The sequence below is a fragment of the Dipodomys merriami genome, unplaced genomic scaffold, assembly GCF_024711535.1.
Source record: "Dipodomys merriami isolate MVZ:Mamm:240054 unplaced genomic scaffold, mDipMer1.0.p SCAF_4, whole genome shotgun sequence".
NCBI classification, from domain to species: domain Eukaryota; kingdom Metazoa; phylum Chordata; class Mammalia; order Rodentia; family Heteromyidae; genus Dipodomys; species Dipodomys merriami.
Window position 1 is genome coordinate 56,661,074 of NW_027205603.1, and position 27,276 is coordinate 56,688,349.

Here is a 27,276-nt window from a genome sequence, read left to right on the forward strand (position 1 = left end):
GGACCATCATTAACTCTTTGGCAGTAACTATACATTTTACAGACATTTCTGTCCTTGTTTCCTGCTTCACAATCAAAAGATCTAAAACAATCAACCATTACAAGTCAACTACAACCAGGATAGAATATTCTAGCTATAAATATGAGAAACTGTCACTTAGATATGGATCAAGGGAGGTTTGGAAATCTCTGGCTAGATAAGATAAATAATTATGCTAGCATTTCTCTTCAGATGCTATTATGAACTCGTTTGAAACTATTTGCAGATAGAAACATAGCAATTTTGATTGCTGATCTCAGTATGAAATAGAGAATCGACAGAATACACAAAAGTATTGGTGATAGAACATTCAGTCATCAAGATGCTATGAATCTTACATAAAATTCAGTTATGTAGTAAAAAATAGAGTTGTTATAGCTAGAAAAAAATATTTTCAGAGGTGGAAGATACCCATGGTGGAAATGAACAGTTCTACATAGAAAGAAAATCCAGGAAGTATGCAAACTAGACACTAGGATACTCAGCATCATAAATTTAATTGGAGATTACACACAAGACTTGACACAAGACAGCAATTTACTAGAATAATTATAATTTGAAACACATGAAATAGTTTAGAAAATTGAATAACATCATATTTTCTGACAGTGGACATGTAGGAAATATCAATGTCAAATTAGACAGATTTTTGGGTCATCTGGTGCTGCCATCCCCTGTTTTCAGATCAACTTGAGACAATCATTTGATATTGATTGGCAAACTGAATCTCTGGGGAAACTGTTGACTTCTGAAAACCACAAATGATTCTTTATTAATGTCTTGATACTTAGGTGTTTTAGATGTAAAAGTATATTTTTCCTAATAGCTGCGAATAATAGCTTAGTAAAATTTTATGGAATAGTCAGATGATTGTCTAAGAAAGCTTGGCTTATCATAATGATTCTCTTATTCAGTGACAAATGTGCATTTACACACCAGAGTATAGAGTTTTAAATATTAATTCTGATGAAATATTTGGAAAAATCAACATCCAACTGTATGCATGGAAACAAATATATAGATATAGATTTAATTGGGTATACTGACTGGTCTAAGCATAGGCTTTCTCCTTTTTAATCATATAGTTACAAAAACTGTACATTACAAACAGTATAGAAACAAGCAGAAAAGAATATGCCACACATCCTGGATAATTATCTATATGCAGTGAAATTTACAGATATAAAAGAAAATACAGCCTACTCCTTTATAGTGCACAGTTATTTATTTTAGATACAATGTATCACTAGCTTGTGGTTGTTGTCACCAACTCTAGTTGTCTCCAGTAGAGAGAATAAGAGCCAGGTCTGTTCGGTATAGCTTCCCTCCATCTGACAAAGCCATTATATTCTTCTTGTATGTTGTAATATTATTGATATCCAGATCCTGCACAGAATATAGATAGCATTGTAACCCAGTTAAATATGGAATTCATCAACTATTATCCAGTGAGAAATTGTGAGATGCAAGCTGCTTGTTACATCAATATATTAGGAAAAAGCTGGATTAAAGCATTATACAAATGTGAACAATTGTGAGATTTAAAAAAAAATACCTGTTTAACATAGATAATGATTTAGGTCAGAACCAAACAGCTAAAAATCAAAATCTAGGGAGGAACCTCCATACCGCTTTCCAGACTGGTTGGACATTCCCACTAACAATATAGCAGCGTTCCCTTTTGGCCACATCCCCACCAGCACCTGTTATTGTTAAGTTCCTCAAAAGACTAAACATAGAGCTTCCCTATAACCTAGCAATTCCACTCCTGGGCATTTATCCAATAGAACACAAATGACACCACACCAAAGCAACCAGTACAGTCATGTTCTTTGCAGCACTGTTTACAATAGCCAAGGAATGGAGTCAACCCAAATGCCCTTCAGTGGACAAATAGATGAAGAAGATGTGATTGATACGCACGCACACACACACACACACACACACACACACACACACACACACACACTGGAATTCTATGTTTTCTATATTAGAAAAAAAATGATACCACTGGGAAAAAATGATATTAAGTGAAGTAAGCCAGACCCAAAGAAACATAGGTTGCATGGTTTCCCTCATTTGTGGTAAGTAGAAGGTGTCTATAAATCTTCAAGTAAAAGACAAAAAATACACTTGGACACGATAAACTATACAGAACTCTAGACACAATGGAGGATAATCTTAGGAGAGGATCCCAAAGGCTTAATAGCTATGTGCATATGAACATATAAAATGATGCTTATTGAAATGAACTCAAAGAAATGGAAACAAGAGGGTTTTTTTTCTCCCTAGTTGCTTTCTCCTTTTTGATTTCTCTATCTGTTGTCTTGTTTGTAAGGTTATGTATGTTGGAGAGAGTATGGGGGAACATAGAAATGGTGGGACAAAGGATGAACCATAGAGGCAGTGATACTCACTATAGTATGAACATGAACTATACAACTTGTGGGGACAGGGTCAGGAGGGAAAACCAGGGAGAAAATGATGGAAGAGGTGACACTGTTCAAAAAGAAATGTACTTATTAACTGACTTAACTAACTGTAACCCCCATGTACATGTTCTTTATAATAACAATAAAAAAGAAAAAAAAACAAGATCTACTGCTGCTCTATAAAATTTTAAAGTAAATTTCTAAAATGGACTTGTGGTTTCTTGGGGATGGATCCTCCATATAGACTGCTTAGAAAATGAATGGCATAATAAATTACCTGTTTATTCTTCTCACAGAGATCTTTCAGTAAAGCATCCAGTTCATTTTCATCTATGTATCCATTGCCATCCTGAGGGAGGAGAAATAAAGCAGTCTACATCTAACTGCATCCACAGTGGGGGAATAAGTACAATGGAAAGAGTTGAAATACTTACAAAAATCTCCCAGCTGAATACTTAGTGGAAATTCTAACCTTTCACCGGGTTTATAGCTACTTTACAGTTGCAAATTGGGCAAGTGACTCTCACTCAATACCTTGAATTTAGCAAAGGATATAAAAGTCAACATCCAAAGATGTCCATTGATAATGGATAAAGGAGATATGTATCTATATCTCTGTATCTGTATGTGTACGTATGTATGCATGATGTATGTATATATGTATGCATACATGCATACATGCATGCATGCATGTATGTATATATGTATGTATGCATGTATGTATGTATGTATGTATGTATGTATCTATGTATCTATGTATCTATGTATCTATCTATCTATCTATCTATCTATCTATCTATCTATCTATCTATCTATCTATATCTATCCTACTGAAATGTTACTCCACACTAAAAAAGAAGAAAATTCTGCAGAACCTTGAGGTCATTATGTTGAGGGAAGCAGGCTAGTTAGAGGAGGATATATACTTTATGTTTCCATTTACGTGAAAATTCCAAAATAGAAACATGGAAACAGAGTAGAATGGTTGTTGTCACAAAAGGGAGGATTTTATGCCCAATTATTAATTATACATGAGAAATAGGTTCTAAAGATTGTTTCTATAGTTAACAATACTATATTTTAATTTAAAAAATTGAAAGCATAAATTTCATGCGAGGGGTTGTGTCACCACTCACAAGGGAGAAGAAATCAGAAAGAAAGCAAAAATAATGATTTACCTGATCATATAACTCAAAGGCCTTGTTGAACTCTTTTCCACACATTTTTATTCCCTAGGAGACAGAGAAGAGAACAAAAGTTAAAATACTATTATTATATTTTAGTGTATTTCTATTGATAAGTCTCCTATATTCTATTTAAGGAAACTAATATTTACTGTAGAGAAAAAAGCTAAATACCTGAAATTTAAGAAGAAAATTCTCTTGCACTGGTAGTAACCTTTAAAAACAGAATATTGTATTGACAGGTTAGATTTTGGGACAAAGGCCATCTTATTCTGATGACACTTCCAGAATTCCCAAACTCACCTGGCCATTTCAGTCAGCTCCAACTTCCCATCATTATTTGAATCAAACAGTTTTAGCTGAAAGAAAGAACATTGTTATTCTAGCTATTGAGTCATAATGTGTAGAGTGAAGGAGACAGCATATAAAATTAAGCAGCTTGAGTTACCAAATTCTTATATAGAAAATACAATTTTAGAAACTAATATTTTTTTCTTTATTTGTGTGTGGGGGGTGGGGTGGGGTAGTGGAGTTTGAACTGAGGTCCTTGAGTTTGTGGCAGATGCTTGAGCACAGGGGCCAAGACTCTGTTCTTTTCTTGTTTTAGTTATTTTTCAGGTAGGGACTCATGTTTTTACCCAAGGTTGCCCTTTGACCAGGATCCACATACCTGAACACCACAGAACTGGGTCCATAGGACCATATCACCATGTCCAGCTTATTGGATGAAACAAAGTCTAATTTACTTTTTCCTGGGTCGGCCTGTCATTGGGATTCCCCTAGTCTTTGCCTCCTGATCTCTACATCCTGCACAACTAGTATTTCTAGAATTTTTGATGTGAGCACTTTTAATGTAAACTTTCAATTTTATAATTTGTGTCAATTGCTGAAGCTGATGAGACCATAGAATTACTAAACAGATAATGTTGTAATGTTCTTAACTAGACTTCTAGAACATTATGATTTACTTATTTTGCAAACTGTACATTTGTATGTACATCAGATCATGAGAAGAATGATACCTGGTAGTAAATGGTATTTCCTTAAACTCTTTAAACAGTAATTTGAAACGCTGTTCACTTATCTGTCTTTCTTTTCTTGTGCTTCACCTCTCTATCTTTCCTTTGTAGTACTGGAATTCCAAGCTCTTGCACATGCTAGACCAGCACTCCACCACTGTGTTACATCCCCAGTCGTTTTACTCTTTTAAAGCACAAAAAGTAAACTAAGCAATATGCAAATAACATAAACTCTGTAGAGAAAATAGTATTGCTGAGTAATTTTGAATTTTCCATTGAATACTAGATACTAAATAAAACTCCCTAGTTTCCACTGTACTATACATATACCTTACATTGAGATGCATTGACATAAACACGCTCAAACATATATTTGTGAAGCATTCACAAATTTAGAAAGTAGCCACTAATGCTATACTATGTCATACAGAAGTAGCATATATGAAATATGTAAAAATGTAGCATTGTTTGTATTTATGAAGAAAAGAATGTGATACAGCTATAACGAATATAGGTCTGTGAGATATTTTTGAAGAGGAAACAGAAGACATTCAATGGTTTGAGATGTTCTAAATGTTCTTTGTTGAAAGCAGAATTTTTCCCAATGTCCTACAGTGACACAACATTATGTAATCCATTGACCATAAATTCTAGTGTGGTCACACTGTCTACTGATACAGTGGACAACTAGAGCACACAGTTTAGTGCCCATGGGGAAATGTTGTCTCATCTATATATTTAAATTTTAATTAGTTCTTGATTAATTTGCTTCTTGAATTTGAACTGGTTTATGACATTTAATCAGATCTTCTGGGCCAATTCAACAGGGGAAACTCCCATCTGAGTGGTTTTTAAAGGCTGCTTCAAATTTCTACGTGGAAAGGAGACTTTACTTTAAATAGATATCCCTTAAGATCGAGACAAAATAGAAAATTGATAAATGTAGGTTATTGTTCATCCCCATTTGCGCCCCCCCCACACCGCAAAAGATTCAGAGTTTAGATTCATGCATTGTGACATGTAACCAAAAGTCGACTGTGTATTGTTAGCACTATTACACCTGGAGGTATAATGTGGAATTAAAGAGAACTGGGGAAAGAAACTCTTTTGGTGGTTTTAAAATTAAAGACAAGTCCTGCTTTATCATAAATATCACTGTTTGATGAACATGGCTGTAAAGTTCCAGGGTTTTGTATTTGTTTTTCTGGAATTAAGTTAGGCTGATGGGCTGAAGATAAAACACAGCTACATCAACACACCCCAGCTCTTTATAGGATTATTTCTCAGACTACCTAAGATTTAACTTCTTTATCAATCTATTGTAGCACAGCAGATGTGATAATAAACATCTATATTTTGGGGCCATTTATTCCTGAGTATTTATAGCATTTGTAAAAACATGTACCTCTTGCAAGTCCTAGTCTTATGAGTTAAAATGAACAAACCTCACCCATTTCAGAAAAAGTGACTACATGAAAGTTGGCCAAATTCAAGAGCTTCATTAAAACTTATTTGTACATTTGTTTCTGAAACATTTGGAGTCTATGTTTAAAGAACTTTTCATGGCTCTTTTTATCTATACTTATAATAGATATTTGTTGTAATATTTACCAAAAATCCTGTTTAAGTTGCATTTTAATTTTTTTACCCATAACACCAACAGAATAGAAAAGAAAAGTAGCTCATTTTAAGTGACTGAATGAATAAAGTCAATACAAATTTTCTTTAACTCTAAAGAAGCCTATAATTTCCAAAGCAGTGATAAAAGTAGATTCAGAACCTGTATAATGAGTTTGGGGTGGTATAACTTACAATATCTGATTAATATAAGCTATATAATTTACTGAAAGAATTACATTTGTTTTGTGAGAAAAACAATCTTTTAAGAGGTAACAATGTCTTAATTATGTAGCATTACAAGGAAAGAGGTGTGCATATGTTTGTACGATAAAGCTAATGCCTATAACACTCAATGTGACAAGATATAATCACAATTCATGATTTCAATTTTCTAAGTAAAATGATAGTTATGTGCATGTGACATTGCCACCATGGTTGTTGGTACATTTCATCCTATGTGGCCTTCAGCAAGAGCATAGTGGAATTTCATGAGCTCTTGGCTAAATCTTTTCAAGATCATTCTTACCATTAGGTCTGTGTACTCAGCTAGTTTTGTGTCATCAACAGTCTTGTTTGCTTTTTCTAGCAGGTCCTTTAGAAAGTTCTGTTAAAACAAAGAACACTCAGATAAATTTCATCAATAGTGTGCAGTCTGCTTCTGGTTCCACATGTCTTGAAAACAGAACATACAGGAATGCAAAGGAAGCCTATTTTTGAGGGTAGAGCCAGGTGAGGAGAGGATCACAGAAGCAAGATTGAAACATGATCTGTGTGGCATTTCAGTAATAAAACGCCTGTGACAAGTATAATATCTGCTTTTTACTGAGATGGGATCCGTCATAATCTGAGCTATCTGATGCTTTTAGGATTTCAATGAAAAGAGGATCTGTATTGTGTAGAGATCGCAATTCAAACTTTAAAAACAACCAGCTCAATGGAATCCTTTCTACTTATATGATATTTCCAAAAGAACTCATGTGACTCTTCTGTAAGAAACACAGGGCTCTGTAACATGTGTGAAAAATTATCAGCAAACCAGATGGAGAGCTACCTCCAATTTCAAATGCATTTTATGTTCCCGTGGGCTGTATTTACATATCAGTTTATAGCTAGTGTGAAGCCTGTTTCTCTTATGGGCCAGGTGGTTAGCTTTTAGGTTTGACATAGTCTAAATAGCATCATTTAAAATGCTTCAGCGAACAGTACAAACTAAAACAGTTGGCCACAGATAATGGCATCGAATCTTTGAAGGATATATGAATCATATTAAAATGAAGATTAATGTGGGAAGGATGAGAAAAGATGATTATTAACTTGACAGTTGGAGCCTGAAGTGAGTTTAATTTTTTTAGGCAGACATAAATTGAAGTTTATTTTGCAAAGGCATGACATATAAATGACAATGGAAAGAGTTAAGTATCTCGTAGTCTTTCATTTTGACCAGTACTGTTCATTTGTAATTCTTTTTATTTTCTCAGAAAATAAATGAATGCAATTATGACAAATGAGTAGATTCTGTCCCCACATACTCCTGAAGGACTGAGTTTCTTTGAGTACTTCTGCTTGGCTGATTTGACATCCCTCTTTTCAAGAAAGGTGACATTCTTGGTTTGATAAATTTGTTTTTCACTTCAAATAATATTCTTCAAATCCAAAGTGAAGCATGGAAAATTCAAAGCTATCTAGTGAGGGTGAGTTTTATTTTTGAGCCTTCTGAGTCTTTTGTCAGAGATTAATTGGGTTAAAAAGCCTCATCAGAGACTAAAATGGTGGTCACAAAAATAGCCTAGGAAAAACCTTGGGATGCTAAGATTCAAAGTCATGTCTGAGAGCAAGTGAGCAATGTTTTACTCTATTATGGATCTTAAAATTAGCTTTCTTGAAAGATCCATTAAAAAAGAATGCCAACTTATCTTCAAAATTCTCCAGAGAGGAAGACTTCTATTTAGAATCTCTTTCTGAGAAGAAAATTTAGAACAAAGGAGGAGACTTTTAGAATATTTTGAGGTCACTGTTGGAAATGAGCTGAGGGTTTCATTATAAACTGAGATGATTTTCAAAGGATTTTTTTTGGTTTGATAATAAAAGAAGCATAATAGTGCCACTGTCACCTCGCATTCTCTGTTTGCAGAGCTGCATGGATGTGAGAGACATTGGTTTGGTTCACTTCGTGTTAAAAATATTTACACTTTCCAAAGACTGCAGTTGAATGTTTTTCAAGTTTGCAATGGTGCAGTTGAGTGTTTTACATGTTTGCAAGTTGTGCAAATGTACAGCTTTATTTTTAAAGTGGTATTCTTTTTAACTTTATCACATATTCTAGTCTAAACCTAGGTCCTCTTTCCTAGGCAGCTGTGTAATCTTGAAAACATTATTCAATCACACTGAACTTCAGTCTCTGTAAACTTGGAATGATAAAAACTGCCTTGCAAGTTTTCTATGAAGTTTAGATGTTAAAAGGAAATACTTCAAGTACATAGAACTACACATATTCAGATGCTCAATAAAACTAACTTGCTCCCTTTTTAGTCATTTTATGTTTTGATCTAGAGGAAATAACATCTTTTGGACTGAGATATCTTAACGTTGGTTTGAGGAATGGAGATTAAAGATAGATTCATGTTTCTGAAAAGGCTAATGGATTGAGTTCATGTATAGTATGATTATGCTTTGCATTTCACTAAACTTTCATATGCACTTACTTAGGGCTCATAATACCTCTGAGAGGAGGGTATTATTGTTCCCCTTCTAAAGATGAGAAAAGACTGATGTAGACATTTGCACTGAGGTTAAAACTTCATTTTAGATCTCTTTTCCTTTATATCCTCATCTTCCCACACCTCCTCCTCAGTACCTCTGAGATATGAATTGATAAATTTGTTTTCAGCATTGTGGTGTTTCAACATTTAATCCTATTAGGATTTCGTTGATGTTGCTGAAATAGGATTTCGTTAATGTTGCTGAGTGGTAGCAGAGACTATGGAATGTCTTGTGCAGCTTTTACTAGATCACTTAACTTCTCTTAACACTTTTGTTACTGGACTTTACAGTAATCTCATGGAGATCATGCAAAGATTAAACAATGTAGATAAAGTACTTGGTAAACATTAGAAATCCCCAAGTTTTTGTTTCTCTTTTGGAAGAGAAATGATATATGTTTAATGTATAAAATTTCAAATTTCAATGAAAAAGGTGGCTTACTGAGATTGTATCGTATCTATCTGTCTTGTCTATCCATCTGCCACATCTTTCATTTATCTATCCATCTATCTACCACCTTCTAGCTATTGATCTATCATTTATCATCTATCAATCTGTCTCACTAACATTTATTCTCTTTTGTGCAATTTTTTTTTTGCTTATGTGGTGCTGAGGAATCGAACCCAGGGCCTCAGGCATGCAAGGCAAGAGCTCTGCCACTGAGCCACCTTCCCAGCCCCTAACATTTATTCTCATCTATCTGTCTGTCTGTCTGTCTGTCTAACATCTATCTTTCTATCATGTATCTTATATAACAATTTGTATATAACACAGAAAATGCTAATTTCTCACTTTGCTGAACAGAATTTCAAGAAGTACTTGGAGTTTCTTTTTCGATCTGCTATTTCATTAATGATGTGAAAGAGTGGGTGAAAATGTGCCATTGCTCAACATTAGTTTCTTTTGTGGGAGGTATTTTTTTTAAAGCAGTGAAGCCCTTAGAGTTCATAATTGCATTTCAAGGGAAAGAAAAAAACTTAGTATATATTTTCATTTCCTTACCTTAAGCTCCTCAGTTTCTATGAAGCCACTGTGATCAGTGTCATATTTTCTCCAAGTCTGTAAGTAATTTGGATAAGGAAAACAAAATCTTTAAAAAGCCAACTAATTCTCTACTTCCACTAGCTTTCTTAAAGTGACACTTCTCTACTACCTTCATGAATTCCTCGCAGGACTTCAGCTGCTGGCATCGGAAGAGCAGCAGGAAATTCTCTTCTGTGGGTAACACATGAGCCAACTGGAAAAATTTTTACAGAGTGAGAAACAGTGGTAAGGAGCTTGAAAACAAGTCTTTGCTATCGCCTGCTGCTTAGTTTTGCTTCAACATGTTCCCTAGGAGCAATTTTATCGCCTAGAAAATTAGCAAAAAACAACATCAGTTGGTTTTCCTGTCTGGTATTTTTCTATTGTGTGTTCCACAGCATGTGTGCTCTGGACTGCTTGGTTCTTAGTGTCAGATAAGGGTGGTAGCAATGCCTGGTGCACATAGGAACAGAAGCATCGAGGTACACTCAAGGGTACATACCACAGCCAGAGATTTTGTGTGAAATGAAAGAAAAGAGAAGCCTGAATATGGGGGAAATGCAGTAAAAAAAATGCATTCTCAAGTCAGGGAAGAAAGCTTGCTGTGAGGTACAAAGGGAGATAGACTCAAGACAGTGTAAAGCTTTAGAAAGAGAGCTGGAAAAACAATTCATGAGGAGCAGTAGGAAATTGAATAGTAAGAAGAAATGTCAATTGTAAAATTGTTGGTTTCTGCTAAAAGGATATCCCCTGCTTGACTCCAGGGCTTAGGTTAAGTTTTGATCTTTACTACGTGACTCCGTGACATTTTTCCCTTAGATCTTCATTCCATGACCTCAATACTTCTCCCCTTTATTTATTTTTGAGGTTAACAGGACTAGATACCATTTTTTAAGATGAATATAATCTATCTATTCCAAGCAGGAGAGGGAGCTAGATTGATGGCCCCACTGCAGATGTGAGTTCTATTTCTGGCTCAGCTGCTAATGAGCTGTGGTCCCCAGCAACTCCCTTGCCATTTCTGACCTTGGCAACCCTTATCACTGAAATAAGGAGGTAAAGGAGAAAGCAATGTCTCTTAAATGTTTTTGGTTCAAAACACCTTCTATTGGAATTTCTTTATCTTCACTACCAAATAATAAATTCCTCTTCCTAATCCATTATATTTTGACTAATTTTCAGAAACTGATAACTTCTCCAATGCACAGAAATGGACCTTCATCCTTAGAGTTCAGACCAAGAAATTGTAGTGTAGGTTAAGGTCAGTATAAGTTCTAAAAGTTCTATCAAATGATAACAAAGATTATAGTAGTATAGTATAGTATAGTATAGTATAGTATAGTATAGTATAGTATAGTATAGTATAGTATAGTACAGTATAGTATAGTACAGTTCTACCAAATGATAGCAATGATTATAGTATTTAAATTTTTTCATCTTTTCAGCCAAACCCCTAAATTTAACATAAAACATTTTATTCGGGGCTGGGAAGGTGGCTCAGTGGTAGAGCGCTTGCTTTGCATGTATGAGGTCCTGGGTTCGATTTCTCAGCACCACATAAGCAAAAAGTAAAAAGCTGGAAGTGGCACTTTGGCTCAAGTGGTAGAGTACTAGCCTTGAGCTGAAGAGCTGAGGGACAGTGCTCAGGCCCAGAGTTCAGGCTCCATGACCATACCCCACCTAACCCCCCCCCCAAAACACCATTTTATTCAACTGTCCTGTTTTTAGATCTTTGAAATAGTACCTCACATTAAAACAGATAGTTTTATAGGCTGTATATGTGAAGATGATGCTAAGGGAAAGGGTCTTATTAGAATGGGTCTTATTCAACATTTCATTAGAATGTTTATTATGAATCAATCAGACAATATCTTATGTTGAAGCACAGGTCACTAGAGTACATAGATAATATGCGGATGAATCTAAAAGGTGAAAATAAATGTGTAGATTTGCCAGTAATTGACATTTGTTCCATAAACATAATTTATACTACCACAGTATGTGTGTGTTTTCTAGGTCTTACTAAATTCAAGACTCTTCTGTGTCCTTTGATTTCTTTGAATTTTTGAATCATAAAAGCCAATACCTGAAGAATAGCCTCAAATCCTCAGATCCCAAATCTTTTAGTTGATCCAGAAAGGTTGAATGACTTGGTTTGGTGATTGGCAGAATTTGTAAGTGGCGTCAGTGTGATTCTTAGTAAATTAGATCAACAGCATGATAGAATGAAGTGGTAGTTCCTTCGCTCTTGAAATGTACTTGGAATGCAAGAGATGCTTTTGAATGTGGTTTTTACATGTAACAAGATAGTCTGGCTTTGTTAGGCTATGTTTCCACTTATTAAAAACCAGAACCATCTTCCTTATCAAGTCCTTTTTCCTCTTTGTCTGTAAGTGGGCTGCTAGTGTAGACAGTAGGTAATAGTGATTTTCATTATTGAAGTAGCCAGATACTGGATAAATCAGGTCAAGAATAGGTCAGCACCTAAAGCTAAGGATGAAGGGAAGAAGGAGAGAGAATGGCAGTGGGAGGATTGAGCATGAAGGTCTTCAGAGGAGGCCTCTCAGTGATAATAAAATTTTCTGTGGGGGTTTTTCGAAACATTTAAGACTTAACAGAAGGCAAGGAGAGCTGAGTGCTGGTGGCTCATGCCTGTAATCCTAGCTACTCGGGAGGCTAAGATCTGAGGCTCACCGTTTGAAGCCAGCCTGGGCAGAAAAGTCCCGGTGAGACTCTTATCTCCAATAACCACTCAAAAACTGGAAGTGGAGTGGTGATAGAACACTAGCCTTGAGCACAAAGAGGCTCAGGGACAGCACCCAGGCTCTGACTTAGAGCCCTACAACTGACCAAAAAAAGGTGAGGAGAAAAGAAGAGCAATAGAGGAAACTGAGAGAAGAGAGGAAAATAAGAAGCGTATGTCTGAAAGAGGAAAGAAATATGTAAGAGGCAGAAATTTTAAAGAACAAGCTGGCTGATAGAAATAAATGGGACATGCACATTTTAGGAGGTTCTGTACAATACTGGATGTCTGGTCATATCATACAATGGTGATGATGAACAGAAATAGGAATTAGCCAATAACAGTACCATTAGTAGGAGATAACCAATACCATTAAATACCTTAATTTAATGGCATGTACCTTTTAAAGTTTGGGCTGTACCTTCTCCAAGCCATCTATTTCAGTAGAGAAGTTTCTCATCCTCGTCCCTGAGAAGATGTAAGCTGTGTAGGCCCAGTATGGTACGTGCCTCAAATGAATGCTGTAGCTTGATCGATAATTTTATTTCATTAAAAAAGTACATCCTTCACGATCAGAGAGACAAACAGCATATGTATTCTCTCATATGTGGAGGTTACATCTAAAATACTTGGACACAGTTGACCGAAGGAGATGCTATTAGGAAAGGAACAAAAAGGCAAAATGCCTATGTGCAGCTTATTATGCAAAATAGTTATCAAAATGAATTCCAGGAAATGAAAACAAGAGGCTTTTATTTTCTTTGTTGCTGTTTTTGTCTTTTTTGTTCATTTATATGTCTTTGGGAATGTAAAGAGAGGCACAGAAATGGAGGGACAAAAGGTGAACAAATGCAACTGTGGTACTCACTAGCCACTATGAAAATGAACTAAAGAACTTGTGGGTAGGGGATGGGAGGGAAAAACAAGAGAGTGAGGGAAGGCGTGGCATTATCCAAAAAGAAATGTACTCTTTATTTGTCTTATGTAACAGTAACCTCTCTGTACATAATCTTTATAACAACAATAACAAATTAGAAAATGTATTTCCTTAGCATGCTGTATAGTTAATATGTTTTTACTATCATCATGTTGCCTTATCACTTGAGTTTATAGTTAATGTTGAATAAAAATGGAAAAAAGTTCTCTTAAGAAAATGAACTTCTCCAAATCCACTAAATACATAAAAACAAAGACATAAATTCATAAATAAAATAATAATTTGACCAGCAGTGACTAACCATAAGATTAAGGATATTCAAGCATCTTTGTTTCATAAAGTTCACATAATTCACATAACGTTCAGAGGTCTCTAGAATGTCAACTACAAAGAAAGTCAAATTGCTTTTCATGTCTGGTGCAAATTTGAATGTTTCTTTGCCCGTGATATTTTTGTTTTTGATTATTTAGAAATGCTGATTGAAGCTGGAGGTATGACTCAAATGGTAGAGCATTTGGCTATCTGGCACAAGGGCCTGAATTCAAACCTCAGTGTTATCAAAAGATAGGGATTGTATCTACATACAATATATTAATTAGTTTAAAATTTCATTGGACTGTTGATGTGAACGGAACATGATAACTAACATCTATTGAACTGTGAATTCTATGCTAGGCACAATACTATCCTATCTTACAAACATTATAAATAAGTCTTAAACATGTAAAATATCATTAAAAACAAATTAGCCATTAAAAAAGCAAGGAATATATGTGGTTAAGATATGGCTATAGTAAACATCAATCTTTTTACTGTCTGTATCACAGTGTGGCGGCTCTGTGTAGACAGTTGCTTCTACCAATGCTCAGGAATCAGTATTCAAATTTCAGAGCTGGGTGTGGAAACTCTCTGGTTATAGCATCTAACACAATATCTAAACCTGCCAAAGGTCTTTCCTCGGTGGTGGATAGAGCTGTATTATTGTTATATTTGCTCTCATGGCTGCCCATAGAAGTGCCCAGTACTTCCTATGCCAAGAGTAATGGTGATTTCTTGGTCCTTGGCCTGCTTGCTGCCCTTTTCAGGAATTCCAAACATTTTTTCTGGATTGCAGAAGACTGTGGAAGATATTAAGGGTATAGGGAATATAACTGCATCCACAAACACAAACAGAATCCCTCAGATCTTCACTTATGGATATTCGTTGCTTGTTCCTGAGAATGAGGAATAGAACTCATTTCCCACTTGTCTGTCTCCTTGTGTTTTGCCTTCTGTTTATGTGTCCAGCAACTACAGAAATTTGAATTTGAATTGATTGATGCAATTAAGGAACTGACTATCTACAGTTGGCATAAGCTGGAAATAAGTGGAAGTAATGTTCTGTTGTAAACATTTCAAATAATTTATTTCTGAGCTTTAGATAAGTATTGGAGTAGGGAGTGTGATTTTCTACCTAGAGCTCCAATTGGGCTCAGGGAGTGTGGCTGTTGTCTCAGCTGTCAGGCCCCTTTGAGAGATTGCCTAGGCTGAAGACAGCTGCATCCCAAAGAGGCCACATCCTACGATTAATCCATATGGGTATAAAAGGCTGGATATTTGCAGTCAGAAATTAGGAAATCGCTGAAGGGAAGGTCGCTGCTTTGAGTGCCAGTGGGGTGAATTGAAATTTCTGTTAAGACTGCTTGCCCAGTATTTTCCTTTTCCCAGTACAGTTCTCTTTACCCCTCCTCCACAGGAAGTATTTCCCCAAGCACTTTGTAATCATCCTCCTTGGTGCCACTTTTCCACTCAAATCTGCTTCCAGGCAACTCAACATTAAAAACAACAAACAAACAAACAAACAAACGTTCCACCAAGTCTTTTCCTAGTGTAAAATGGATCCTTCACCCTATGTTTTTGAGTAGGTTGAAATCCCTGACGATAGCACATCTAATTAATAAACAGTGGAGCAACTATGATGATTGGTGAGAATTTGCAGTCACCATCAATAAGAATCTTAAAGTGAGACAGAGGATTTCAAAATTTTGTTTTTCTTGACAACTTCAAAGCATGTTGTGGATGCATTGCTAAATCACTACCTTTAAGAAGGGTGAGTTCATTAGAAAATAATGACTAAGATAGATATGTTAAAATGTATGGTAGGTACAATTCCTAACTTTTTTGGAATCTATACTTTTCCTGGGGCTTGAATTCAGGGCCTGACCATTGTATTGTCGCTGGCTTCTTTTGTTAAAGGCTAGTTCTCTCTTTTTTTTTTTTTTTTTTTTTTTGGGTCCGGTTGTGGGTCCTGAACTCTGGGCCTGGGCGCTGTCCCTCAGCTCTTCAGCTCAAGGCTAGTGCTCTACCACTTGAGCCATAGCGCCACCTCCAGCTTTTTTTTTTTTTTTTTGCTTATGTGGTGCTGAGGAATCGAACCCAGGGCCTCAGGCATTGCAAGGCAAGTGCTCTACCACTGAGCCATCTTCCCAGCCCCCTAAAGGCCAGTTCTTTACTACTTGAGACACAGCTCAGCTTCTGGATTTTTCATTAGCTTATTGGAAATAAGAATCTCACAGGCTTTTCCTGCCCAGACTGGTCTCAAACTCCTGAGTAACTAGGATTACAGGCCGCTGTCAGGCGACAATTCCTAAACTTTTAAGACAATTGTGATAAATGTTAGCTTTCTGGAACACATATTAGTCAAGCATTCATTTTTTTCACTTGAGAACCAGAAAACATTCTTCCTGATCAATGAGAAGTGAAGACAGAAAAATTTAAAGGCAAATAACTCATAAACTTAAAGCTATTTGAATTTAATCATTTGGGTTAGATAAATTATATAAGAGGTATGGGCTGGGGGAGAGTCTTAGCATTCAAAACAATAGAGTTTTCAGTAAGTTTTTATATTTGATAATAATGACAAATACATTTATTAACTTTTAGAGTCCTCCAAGGTTTATCTGTTTGTTAGAAGAATAATTTCATTTGATGCTAATACTCATAACAACCTCATTAATTAAGTACATATTTACATGTTTACAGCTTAGGAAATAGTGGCTCAGAGAGGACCAATAGTCTGCTCTCAATTAGATTATAGTATGAGGCAGACTTAAAGTCAGACAGTCTGATTTTTTTTGTTTGAAATCCATCATCACTTTCTACTAAAATCTACTAAGGGAAGTTTTTTATTAAAAAAATAAATTGCTAGATTTTATCCAATGAAATTCTCTCTCCTCTCTCTCTCTCTCTCTCTCTCTCTCTCTCTCTCTCTCTCTCTCTCTCTCTCTCTCTCTCTCTCTCTCTCTCTCTCTCTCTCTCTCTCTCTCTCTCTCTCTCTCTCTCTCTCTCTCTCTCCTTATGTTTGTGTGCTGGTCCTGTGGCTTGAACTCAGGGCCTGGCACTGTTCTGAGCTTTTGTGCTCAAGCTCAAGGTTAGCACTCTACCACCTCTGAGCCACTGCTCCACTTCCAGCTTCTTGCTGGTTAATTGGAGATAAGAGTCTCATGGACTTTTCCTGCCTGGGCTGGCTTCAAATCAGAATCTTCATATCTTAGCCCCCTGAGTAGCTGGTATTACAGGCATGAGCCTCCAGTACTTGACTCCTGTCTAGTGAATTTTAAAGTCAGATTACATGTTTGTCATTTCTCCAAATTCTAAGTGGATCACTATTCTGTCATGAAAATTACATTCACCCTGGCTAAACCTACATGCTCAACTCCTACTACAGAAAACAAAAAAGGAAATCTTCTGAGAAGATCATGACAGTCTCAGGATTAGAATAGCTTTTAGAACTTAAAAAAATTCAGTTGATGCACTAATGCGGACAGGTAGAAACACTAAGACTGGAATGGTTGGTAGGTTCCCACACATTACCCAAGGGAAAGAGAAAAGGTAATAGATTTGACCTCCAGCTAAGAGTAATAGGTGTACTTCAGAGTGAAAGCTCAGAGAAGAAAATTCCATTCCCTGTTAAACCATTCAGTCTTCCTAGTTAATGATTTTAATCTACCTTCTTTGCAATAAAACTATTAATTTGAATAAAATTGGAACATGTTTTACTGTCTCAGTATTTGTTAGATTATATCTGAATATCACTGCTTCTGTGTTGAGATCATGTTAATAATCTTGTTATTACAAAACTATTTGTATTAATTTAAAAATACATGTAAAGACATAAAACTATGAAATCAGAGTAAATATATGTTTTATATCACACACATTTTTATATGCTGCTTAGTAGCAAATGCATGATGGTTGGAAATGTCACTCAACTTTATCAGGTCAGAACTTATAAAATCAAGCACTATGCTTTTCAACACTTTAACATCAGTTTGGCTGGTTCTAACTGGGCAGGAGACTACTGCATGGATATTAATTTACCTTGATTAGATTTTGGTGAGTACATAAACATACCTATTAGGTGAGTGTAACATATAAACAAATCCAGTATCTTCCCTGAAAACAACAAAGTTATATGGTGTGCTTGATATAAAAAGGAAAGAATTTGCAATTTTGGATAACATAGGGTTTTATATTACTTTATAGCATTCAAAGATTTGAATGTTTATGACTCATATTGCATATAGGATTTCTAGGCAAGTAGTATTTTCTCATATTAGATATTGAATGAATAAACCTTATTTAATATAACTTTTTATTGTATGAAGTTCCACCATACTTCTCTTTCCATTTTCCAATTTCTCTTTCCCTTCTCCAATTTCATAACTTGAAATTCTTTTTTCTCCCAGCGATTTTTTTAAATCCTCTCTTTTCTTAACTCCAACTTAACTCTAGACTGCAAAGAAATGTGCATAGGAGCTACAATAACAATTCTGTTTGTGCTCTTATTCTCTGATTCTTTTTTGTCTAATGAATTTCACCTTTACCACACATAGTTCTTGGCTTCTAACTCAGGTTATGAAAAGAGTTTTGGAATCAGGACAGATCTAGTTCTGTATATAGTTATTCCTCTTCCTACCAATGGGATCTTGGAGACATCATTTAACCCTTGTGGGTTTTAGTTTCTTCAGCTCAAAATGAGAATTGAGTTAGTTTTCTCCCAAGGGTCCCATCTAGCAAAAAAGTTCCATGTATCTGAATACTACCTACCCATACTTACATGTTTCTTCTCTCCCTTCAGACACTTCTGGTTCAAAATGATCTGAAAAGTTCAATCATATGTGAAGTGATTTGCCCAAAAGACTTCTTTCTATATATGGCCCACAGGATAGTTGCACTTTCATGATGGTGCAAAGCAGTACACGTTTAGATGAACTGGATTTCAGATTTTGTTATTTTTCTGGGCTAGTAATGTAAAGCAGGATATTCTCTTGTGATACTGGACTGTCAAAGTGAATCACAGTTCCCAGTCAGCCATGCAGCCTTGAATGTCAGCAACTGTACTTAACAGTGTACCGTGTTGCTGAATTGTGACATTGGTAAGCTAAGTGTATTCAGAAGCTTATGATGTTTTCATCTTATGAGAGTTCATTGACACACACCCCATTTGAGAATTTAGGAGCATCGCTACTGTGTGAGCATATTTAACCCAGCAAAACTTAAAGGTCTTGCTGTCATAGAAGCTTGAAAATAGTTTCTGTTAGTACAGAAAATGTGGAGATTATCTACCACTTTAAATTATCTATTACTTTAGTGACCATCTCACATTAGTTCTTACTTCTAGATACTAGGCAAATTCTAACGAGGTTTCCAATTCTCAACTATAAAATATAGCCTCCCTTTCTAATTACTTTCATTTGTTGTTATGAGGATCAAATGAGATAATGTACTTGAAAACACTTTATACATGTTATAGCATCCTGCAAATGTGAATTTATGTAGATTCTTTCTTATTTTTATTGCTACAAAAATTCCTTAGTTCTTTACTTCAGCCTTTGTTACCTTCTTTAATCTCTTAACCTACATTTCCCTATTTTTCTTCACAGGAAACCTTTTCTTATCTCAAGTCTTATCTCAAAGTTGTAATGTCTTTCATCACATCTCTAAGACAAGGTACTGCTCTAGTGACCCCCAACTTCTCATTCATAGTAAGACTCACACAAGACACAAATGACTAGACAATATCATATACAGTAAAACCTGGATTCAAAATATATTCATCCATTTTGTCCTGATAGAAGCCTCAAATCAATGTGAACAAGACTCATGTTTTACACTATATAACTCAGCATCCCCAAAAAACAAAACAGAACAAATAGCTAAGGCTGCTCGTATCCTTTAAGAATAAAAACTTTAAAAAATAATAAATAAAGGTTAAAAATAAAATGACTGTCTTTACTAGGATTATAACATTCCAAACTCTGAAATAACAAAGCTAGAATTTTACAGATGTCAGATTTTCAAACTAGTTTTGTGTAAATTAGATTTATTATATTTCATTTAGGTTCATTTTAAATTTACTTCATTATTTTTAAGACAAATTGATTTTATTTTTGTTTGTTTATTTTGGGCCTTCTTACTTGGCTCAGGCTGACCTCAAACTCACTGCATAGTTCAGGCTAGCCTTAAACACTTGATCCTTTTGCATTTACCTCCCTAGTTGTGGGATTACAAGTGTATACTACCACCATGCCCAGTTATTCTGTTACTTCTGATTATTTCATATCTTGATTAGTTAGCTTCTACATCAATCTATTTATATAATAATGAGTTACACATAGGTTAAGGAGAAAGCTTATACTCAGGAGGGGGGGGGATTAATTGCAAAGATAATAATAGAATGCCCTCTCATTCTATTTGTAGTAACTGTTTAAAGGTAAGTGTATTTTATACCAGCATCATAAGTGTCCTAATAGGAACAATTATTTGAAAACCAGGTTAGTTCTCTTCATCCAAGATAAATTATAACTAAGCTTTTTGAGAGCCAGAACACTTGACAAGTTAATATGCTGGGAACACAATATAAAAATGTAATTATACTTGTGATTTGGCGTATTGCAAAATATGACCTTATTCACTTTTCTGGCTAAATATTTCTACTCAATTACTCTAATAGGCTGTAGAAATAAAGATAGAATTTGAGATAACATTCGAGTTTGGTAAAGCAGAAATAAGGAAAGCAACAGCTTTTTCACAAATCTGAGAATACAAAATGGATTCATCATCAAAGTTGTGCTTCTTTATTCTCAGACAAAGCAAACTACTCTCACTGTCAAAAGTCATTGTCAAAAGATATAGATAAGTGCTTTATCAACTATGCTGTGATCCTAGCTACACAGGAGGCTGAGATCTGAGACGGTGGTTTGAAGCCTGGGCAGGAATCTGTGAGACTCTTATCTCCAATTAATCACACACACACACACACACACACACACACACACACACACACACACACACACACACTAAGATCTGATTATAGCTTTAATGTTTAGAGATTCCAAAGAGGAGCTTGAAGGACTTAAAAGAAATATGTGCTTATAACAGATCATAAAATATTCACTCACGTTCATCAAACTCTTATGTTCTTACTAAGGCTGTGGGTCAATCCGAAGTAGAATTTCAGAAACCAGAATGAAGCTTTGTGCTATGAAATCATCACGGGGACTACAATTATTCATTTATTTATTTATTTATTTCAGCTGTATGGTTTGAACTCATTACCATGGCACTGTTCCTGAGCTCTTTTTGCTTAAGACTAGCACTCTACCACCTTGAGCCACCACTTCCGTTTTTCTGATGGTTTATTGGAAATAAAAGTCTTGTGGATTTTCTTGCCCAGACTGTCCTTGAATCACAACTGTCAGATCTTAACCTCCAGAGTAACTAGGACTACAGGCATGAGCAACCAGCGCCTGACAAATATTTAGTTTTTAATTTTAACAAAAGGATCACATTGTTAAACAGTCACAAATACTAATAAATCAAGTATGCAGAGGCCTTTTGGAGCAAAGGAGGGGGGGTGCAAGGTATGGGTGCTCACCCCAGAGTTGGGACTTGTTTGTCTAACAGCAGCAGTGCCAGCAAACAGCTGCATGACAAAAGACAGGGTCAAGTGCTTTTCATTCTCCAAGCCTCAGTTACATAATACATATTAAGTGTAAGCTTCAAATTAGGCACACTCACATGTTTCTAGGTATTTTTTGACTTGATAATTTTGAGCGGAAGATATATTACTTTGGTTAAATAGGCTTTGTTTCCCATATCATGCTTGATTTGGATGCAACTTCAAAATTGAAGCTAATTTATTCATTTTTAAGTCGGAAAAACACACCAGTTCCTTACCTCTACAATTCCTATTTTTCCATCATCTCTCTGCCCATAATGTTCCACAAAAGTTTTCATCTCAGGTGATAATTCCTAAAATTATATAAAAGCAGGTAAGAAGTTTGCAAATAAAAAACAATCATCTATACTTGGTGTTAATAAATTAATGGAAAGAAAAAAAACACAATTGGAGCCACATAGGATTATTCACATTGGTGAAACTTGTCAAGAAAATGACAGATATAAATACTACAGAGTATGTATTGGATTTTGTAATTATGATGATCGTTTTAGAGTCAATCACTGTGATTTATCGTCTTTATTACTTTTGAGAGTGAGCTGCTCTTTGCAAATGCAGTCAGAATTATTCAATTCACAATCGAGTGAATTTAAATGCAACAATGGCTATTAATATAATTTAAACACTTTTTTTCACTAGAGATTGGTTTGTATTTCCATAAGTACTTATCCTATAGCACTTTCCTATTCTAACATAATGTTTTATCCATGTAAAATGTTAATATGCATGTTTAGTTTGGACAAGTAAAAAACATGAGGTTAAGTCACTTTATAAGCAAAGTGACTCCAGCACAAAACAGGTGATTTTTTTTATTAAATAAATTAGTTATTAGGGGAAATATGAGCTTATAAAAGACGATCAAATTTTACTTTGGCCAAGAGACATATGATACTGATGACCTTCTTTTTGGAACTAATTATATGCTTATAATAGCTGCCTTTATCTGGAATGTAGGGAGTGATTTACTGAGCTGACTTATTATGATTTTGGTATAATAAAATATGCCTCAGAGTGACAAAGCAAATATTCCCTTCTCCTTTGGTCCCCCCTCTCAGAAGGTCCTATTACTATTATAATATTTTTACATATTGACAAATTAGAGAAATATGAACTATAAACTAGTAAGCTGAACACAGAGCTAGTCATCAGGAAGTTCAATTTTTTTTTTACCCTCAAATCTCAAACAAAGCCCATTTAAAATACCCTTGTTACATTAACTGAAGTTCATTTAAAATAGACCAGCCTTTACTGATATCCCAGTCTATGTTCTTGGGATAGGAAATTAAAGTCTCAGTTTTCATTGTCCCTAACTGGATGGTGGTTATCTACCATGCAAGTTTGCTGTAGGTATTGAGAGGTTAATATAATTTAAGGATATATTGAGGCTAAATTTCACAACTAGTATTTACAAAATCCTTTTTAAATTAATGTAAATATCTTTAATGGCTCTAAGGTAACAGTAAGAAAACAATTTAATTATATTGTAATCTTTAAATGATTCTTTTATGTGGCTAAGAAGCAATTTGCATTATTTAATTTTGGTACAGCAACCATCATAGAAAATGAAAATATCACGCGTGGCAACTGTAGGATTATCAGTCCTCAAGCTTTTATACCTACTTTAAGCAAACACCAAAGCATTCATCTGAAATCTTAAAACTGTTTAATAGAAGTAACAAACTAACACACTTGATACTTAGTTTGTCACATTTCTGAGGAACAATTGTGTCAAACATGCTTTTAAACAGTGCAAAACATGCAATCAATTAAGAATTTATAAAAAATGTAAATTTAAAAACTAGACACTATGTTTAGAGCAAAAGAGTTGTAGTTTCAGAAATTTATTGAGTTGTCATTATGTTACTGATGGTATATTCACTTGGTGATGATTTTAATGTTCTCATTATTAATATGAAAACAAACACATGTCTCCTTCAATGCACTGAAATCTGTAATAATACAAGAAACGATAAAACATCTGGCTTATATATATGGCTAACATTTGTGTTTTTTTTAAAGAGAAGAAATACATAGATATAGGATTACTCTTGACAGCATAGTGAAACATATGTCTAGTAATATGAACATCTCAATCCAGAACTTAATTTAGATTTATATTATCCAGTGCCAATTTATGTAATCCAGAAAAATACCTCAGAATCATGATATTAAGCGACTTGATATAACACGGTACCTCTGCTCAACTTTAGTACCATTGGGTTATAATCTAATAACTAGTTCTTCATATATTTCAAAGCTGGATCCAATGCCATAGGGGAAAAATTAAAACCTAACCTCTTGGTTGTTTACAAAGAGATGAGGATGAGGAAAATGAAAATTTGAAAAATGTATGCAGTTCATAAACATTTCTAAAATGAAAACAAATCTCAATATTAAAGTTGCCGCAGGGGAAATTTAAATATAATCATTTAGCTTCTGGAAGTATCTTTCAAGGTTTTCATTCTAAATTTTATAGAAAGTACCACTTTCCCAAGCAGAATTTTTGAAATACACATTCTCAAATAGAGAAGAAAACTGCTTTTGGGCCCATATGATAGCCCTCCATGAATTCATTCATGTGATAATGCATAAAGTGGCAGGACAGTAGAGCCTATAGTTATTTTTATTTGATCCCATTTTATTATGCATCTAGATTTATATTACATTAAATCTGGGTAGAAAGAATCCCTAGTGTATGACCTGGCTTAAAATCAATTTGTTCAAGTGATTTTAGCCACTGATAGTTCTGTAATGCATTGTAGTACATTTAGAACCCTCTGGGGTTCTTTTGAATATGTTATGTAAAGATATAAACTGTGCAAGTTTCAGTTTATATAGAACAAAATATAATTCTATTACTTCATTGTACATCTATTTTATTTTATCACTCAGTACTAGAGATAGTATTTGCTATATGTATATGTGTGTGTATATTTAGCATCTATAATATAAAAATTTCTTTCTAATTATAGTCCAAAAGGCTCATAGCTGTTAGCATCCAACTAGCCAAAATCCAGCATTGACTTCTGAAAGCCAGACTTACATAAGCCCCATTAGGTGGGTAAAATTGTTAACCTACTTTCTTCTATACAGCAATTTCAGCTGTTTAAAAGCTGGGTATATTTATTTTACTTTTTATGCTGACATCATTTCTTGACATTTATTGTCAAAGAATAAAATTTATAATTAATGAATTGTCATTCACTTAATTAACTAGTATCTTAAACCACAAGTGGAACTTATTTCCTGAAATCATTAGTTGCTTTCCAGCAGAGCTTTCCATCAGAATTTCTGTTTTTCTACAATTCGTTTCTGTTTTTTTTATATAAAATTCTTTTTCTTCTCTGACTTTCAGGTATTTCTCCTTCAACAAAATGAGAACGTTTTCTTGCAAAATTCTTGCTTGTTATGATGTTATACATTGCCCACCTTTCCCAGGTGAGGAGGGTCAAGACAGGATATTTTCTTATCCTCTCCCCACCCCTCAGCTACATCAACATCACAACCATCTCTGGCAAGAAAGCCATAATCTGCAGATCCGTTTCCTGACCACCAAGGGGCAGAGATGTATTTCTACCCCTTACTTCTTTAAGCAGTAAAAGGGAAGTTAAATCTTCTCTAAGCAACCCAGTGGTAGAGGTGGTGATGTGCTAAGCGTCTCATGTTATCCACACTTTCCTTTTAAGCCCTATTAAAGCAAGGACAAGTGTAGAAAATGTGTTTATTTTAAAGTCTGTTTAGAAATTGTAAGGTTTTATTTTTTTCCCCTTTAGGAAATTTCATTCTCTTTTCTCTTACTCTCCCCCCTACAGGTCTCTCTCTCTCTCTCTCTCTCTCTCTCTCTCTCTCTCTCTCTCTCTCTCTCTCTCTCTCTCTCTCTCTCTCTCTCTCTCTCTCTCTCTCTCACACACACACACACACACACACACACACACTTGTCTCCCACCAACCACTCCTTGTGCAATTTGGAAAGATATTCTCTCTCAATCTACAAACCGCTACACTCCCTGTGAAAGCCCTTGGCACCCCCACTTGCTTGCCTCATCTGGCTTTTTTTTTTTTTTTAAATAAAAACCAGGAATGTGTGTGTTTTGGCCTTCATCATGTTCCCCTGTCACGAAGTTGAACCTACCAATCCAGCCTTCTTTCGCGCTTGCAGGAGCTCCTGGATCAAGTTCTGCAGCTCCTTTCCTTCCAGGTAACCACTTCCTGCAAAGACAAAGAGGCGCCCGGGTGTCAGATAACGCATTCCAAGTTTCTTCTCCGACCTCTTTCACATCACAGCTACCTTTCTGGCAACCTGGGAAGTTCTGCCTTGTCTGGACATCGATGAACCAGAAAAGGGTACAGCCGCCGCTCTCTTCCCGGGGTGTCAAACTTTAGCTGCTCCGAGGACCAAAGAGAACAGATGGGGTGCAGCCACAGAAACTTTTGGGGACCAGTCTTTCTTCCTCCGCCCCCCTCCCTTTCTTGGCTTTCTCTCCCACCATTTATCGTTCCTAGAAAGACAAAGTTTAGGGTTTGGAGGTTGCATATAAGCAATATAAACTTTCAGGCTGATGGTTCTACAAGCAGTCGGGGATAAGAGGGAGAGGGAGGTACGCGGAGGGGATAAAAGACGCGAAGGGAAGAGAATGGGGTGCGGAGGCTCAGCGGAAGGTGAGGAATGGAAAGGGGACTGGAAACCATTGAAAAGAAGATAGTCACCATCAGCGTCGAAGTGGAGCCAGATCTCGAAAAACTGTGAGGCTGTGATGAGGGACGATTGCAGGTAGGATTCTGCCATGGTACCGCGGCGGTGTGTCTGTGCGTGCGAGTGTGTGAATGAGTGTGAGTGTGTCCGTGCGGGGACCTCGGGTGGGTGTCAGGGCTGAGCGGGAGGAGCTGGGCGGGCGCTACCGGGCGCTGTCCGCGGTGCTGCTCGGCTCAGGCGATGCTCCCGCGTTGCTCCCGCGTTCTCTCTGCACCCCGCACCCAGTTCTCAGCATTTATCCCGGCCCCAGGCCGGGCCACGCCTCCTCCTGCCTCCCATTCCCCACTCCCCGCCTCTTGCTCTCGCCAACCTTCTTCCCCTCCCTCCCAGCCTTCTCCTCGCTCAGGAAAGCTGGCTGGAGCAGGAGTTTGGCAGTCTGGGAAGCAGCAGGTGGTGGGTGATCCTTTGCTCAGAGATTGCATTTGGAAAACAGACTCATTTCTCCTCCCAGTCCCCTAGTCTAGGGAGCATCTCACCCCAGGACATTAATACAAAAAAGGACATCCTGAGAAGGGTTTGAATGACCGATGGAAGGGAAAAGCTGATCAAGAGTAAAACCACAGAAATGATGACGATGTTGGCATAGTCCAAGACAAGTGTTTGCTTGAGCAGAGTCAGGTGAAAGCTTGGTGAATACTAACTCGATTAATCCATTCAATAAATTGCTGTCCGTAATCACGCCGATGTGTGCTTGTAAAGATCATGTGAGTGTTTCTTAGTGTGGTTTTACAAATTAACTTTGCCATAGATTATGGTTCCCTCAC

At 36.0% G+C, this 27,276-nt stretch overlaps 1 protein-coding gene across 1 annotated transcript; it reads right to left on the reverse strand.

Annotated features, from left to right (window-relative positions):
- Nucleotides 1-517: 517 nt before the first annotated feature.
- Nucleotides 518-26,721, reverse strand: Calb1 (calbindin 1). Its single transcript, XM_069991031.1, has 11 exons — nucleotides 26,467-26,721; nucleotides 25,892-25,968; nucleotides 21,978-22,052; nucleotides 10,208-10,291; nucleotides 10,057-10,113; nucleotides 6,821-6,898; nucleotides 3,959-4,014; nucleotides 3,830-3,869; nucleotides 3,650-3,703; nucleotides 2,749-2,820; nucleotides 518-1,425 (listed from the first exon to the last, which is right to left on the reverse strand). The coding sequence occupies exons 1-11, from the start codon at nucleotides 26,543-26,545 to the stop codon at nucleotides 1,312-1,314; spliced, it is 786 nt and encodes a 261-aa protein (XP_069847132.1). The 5' UTR covers nucleotides 26,546-26,721; the 3' UTR covers nucleotides 518-1,311.
- Nucleotides 26,722-27,276: the final 555 nt, after the last annotated feature.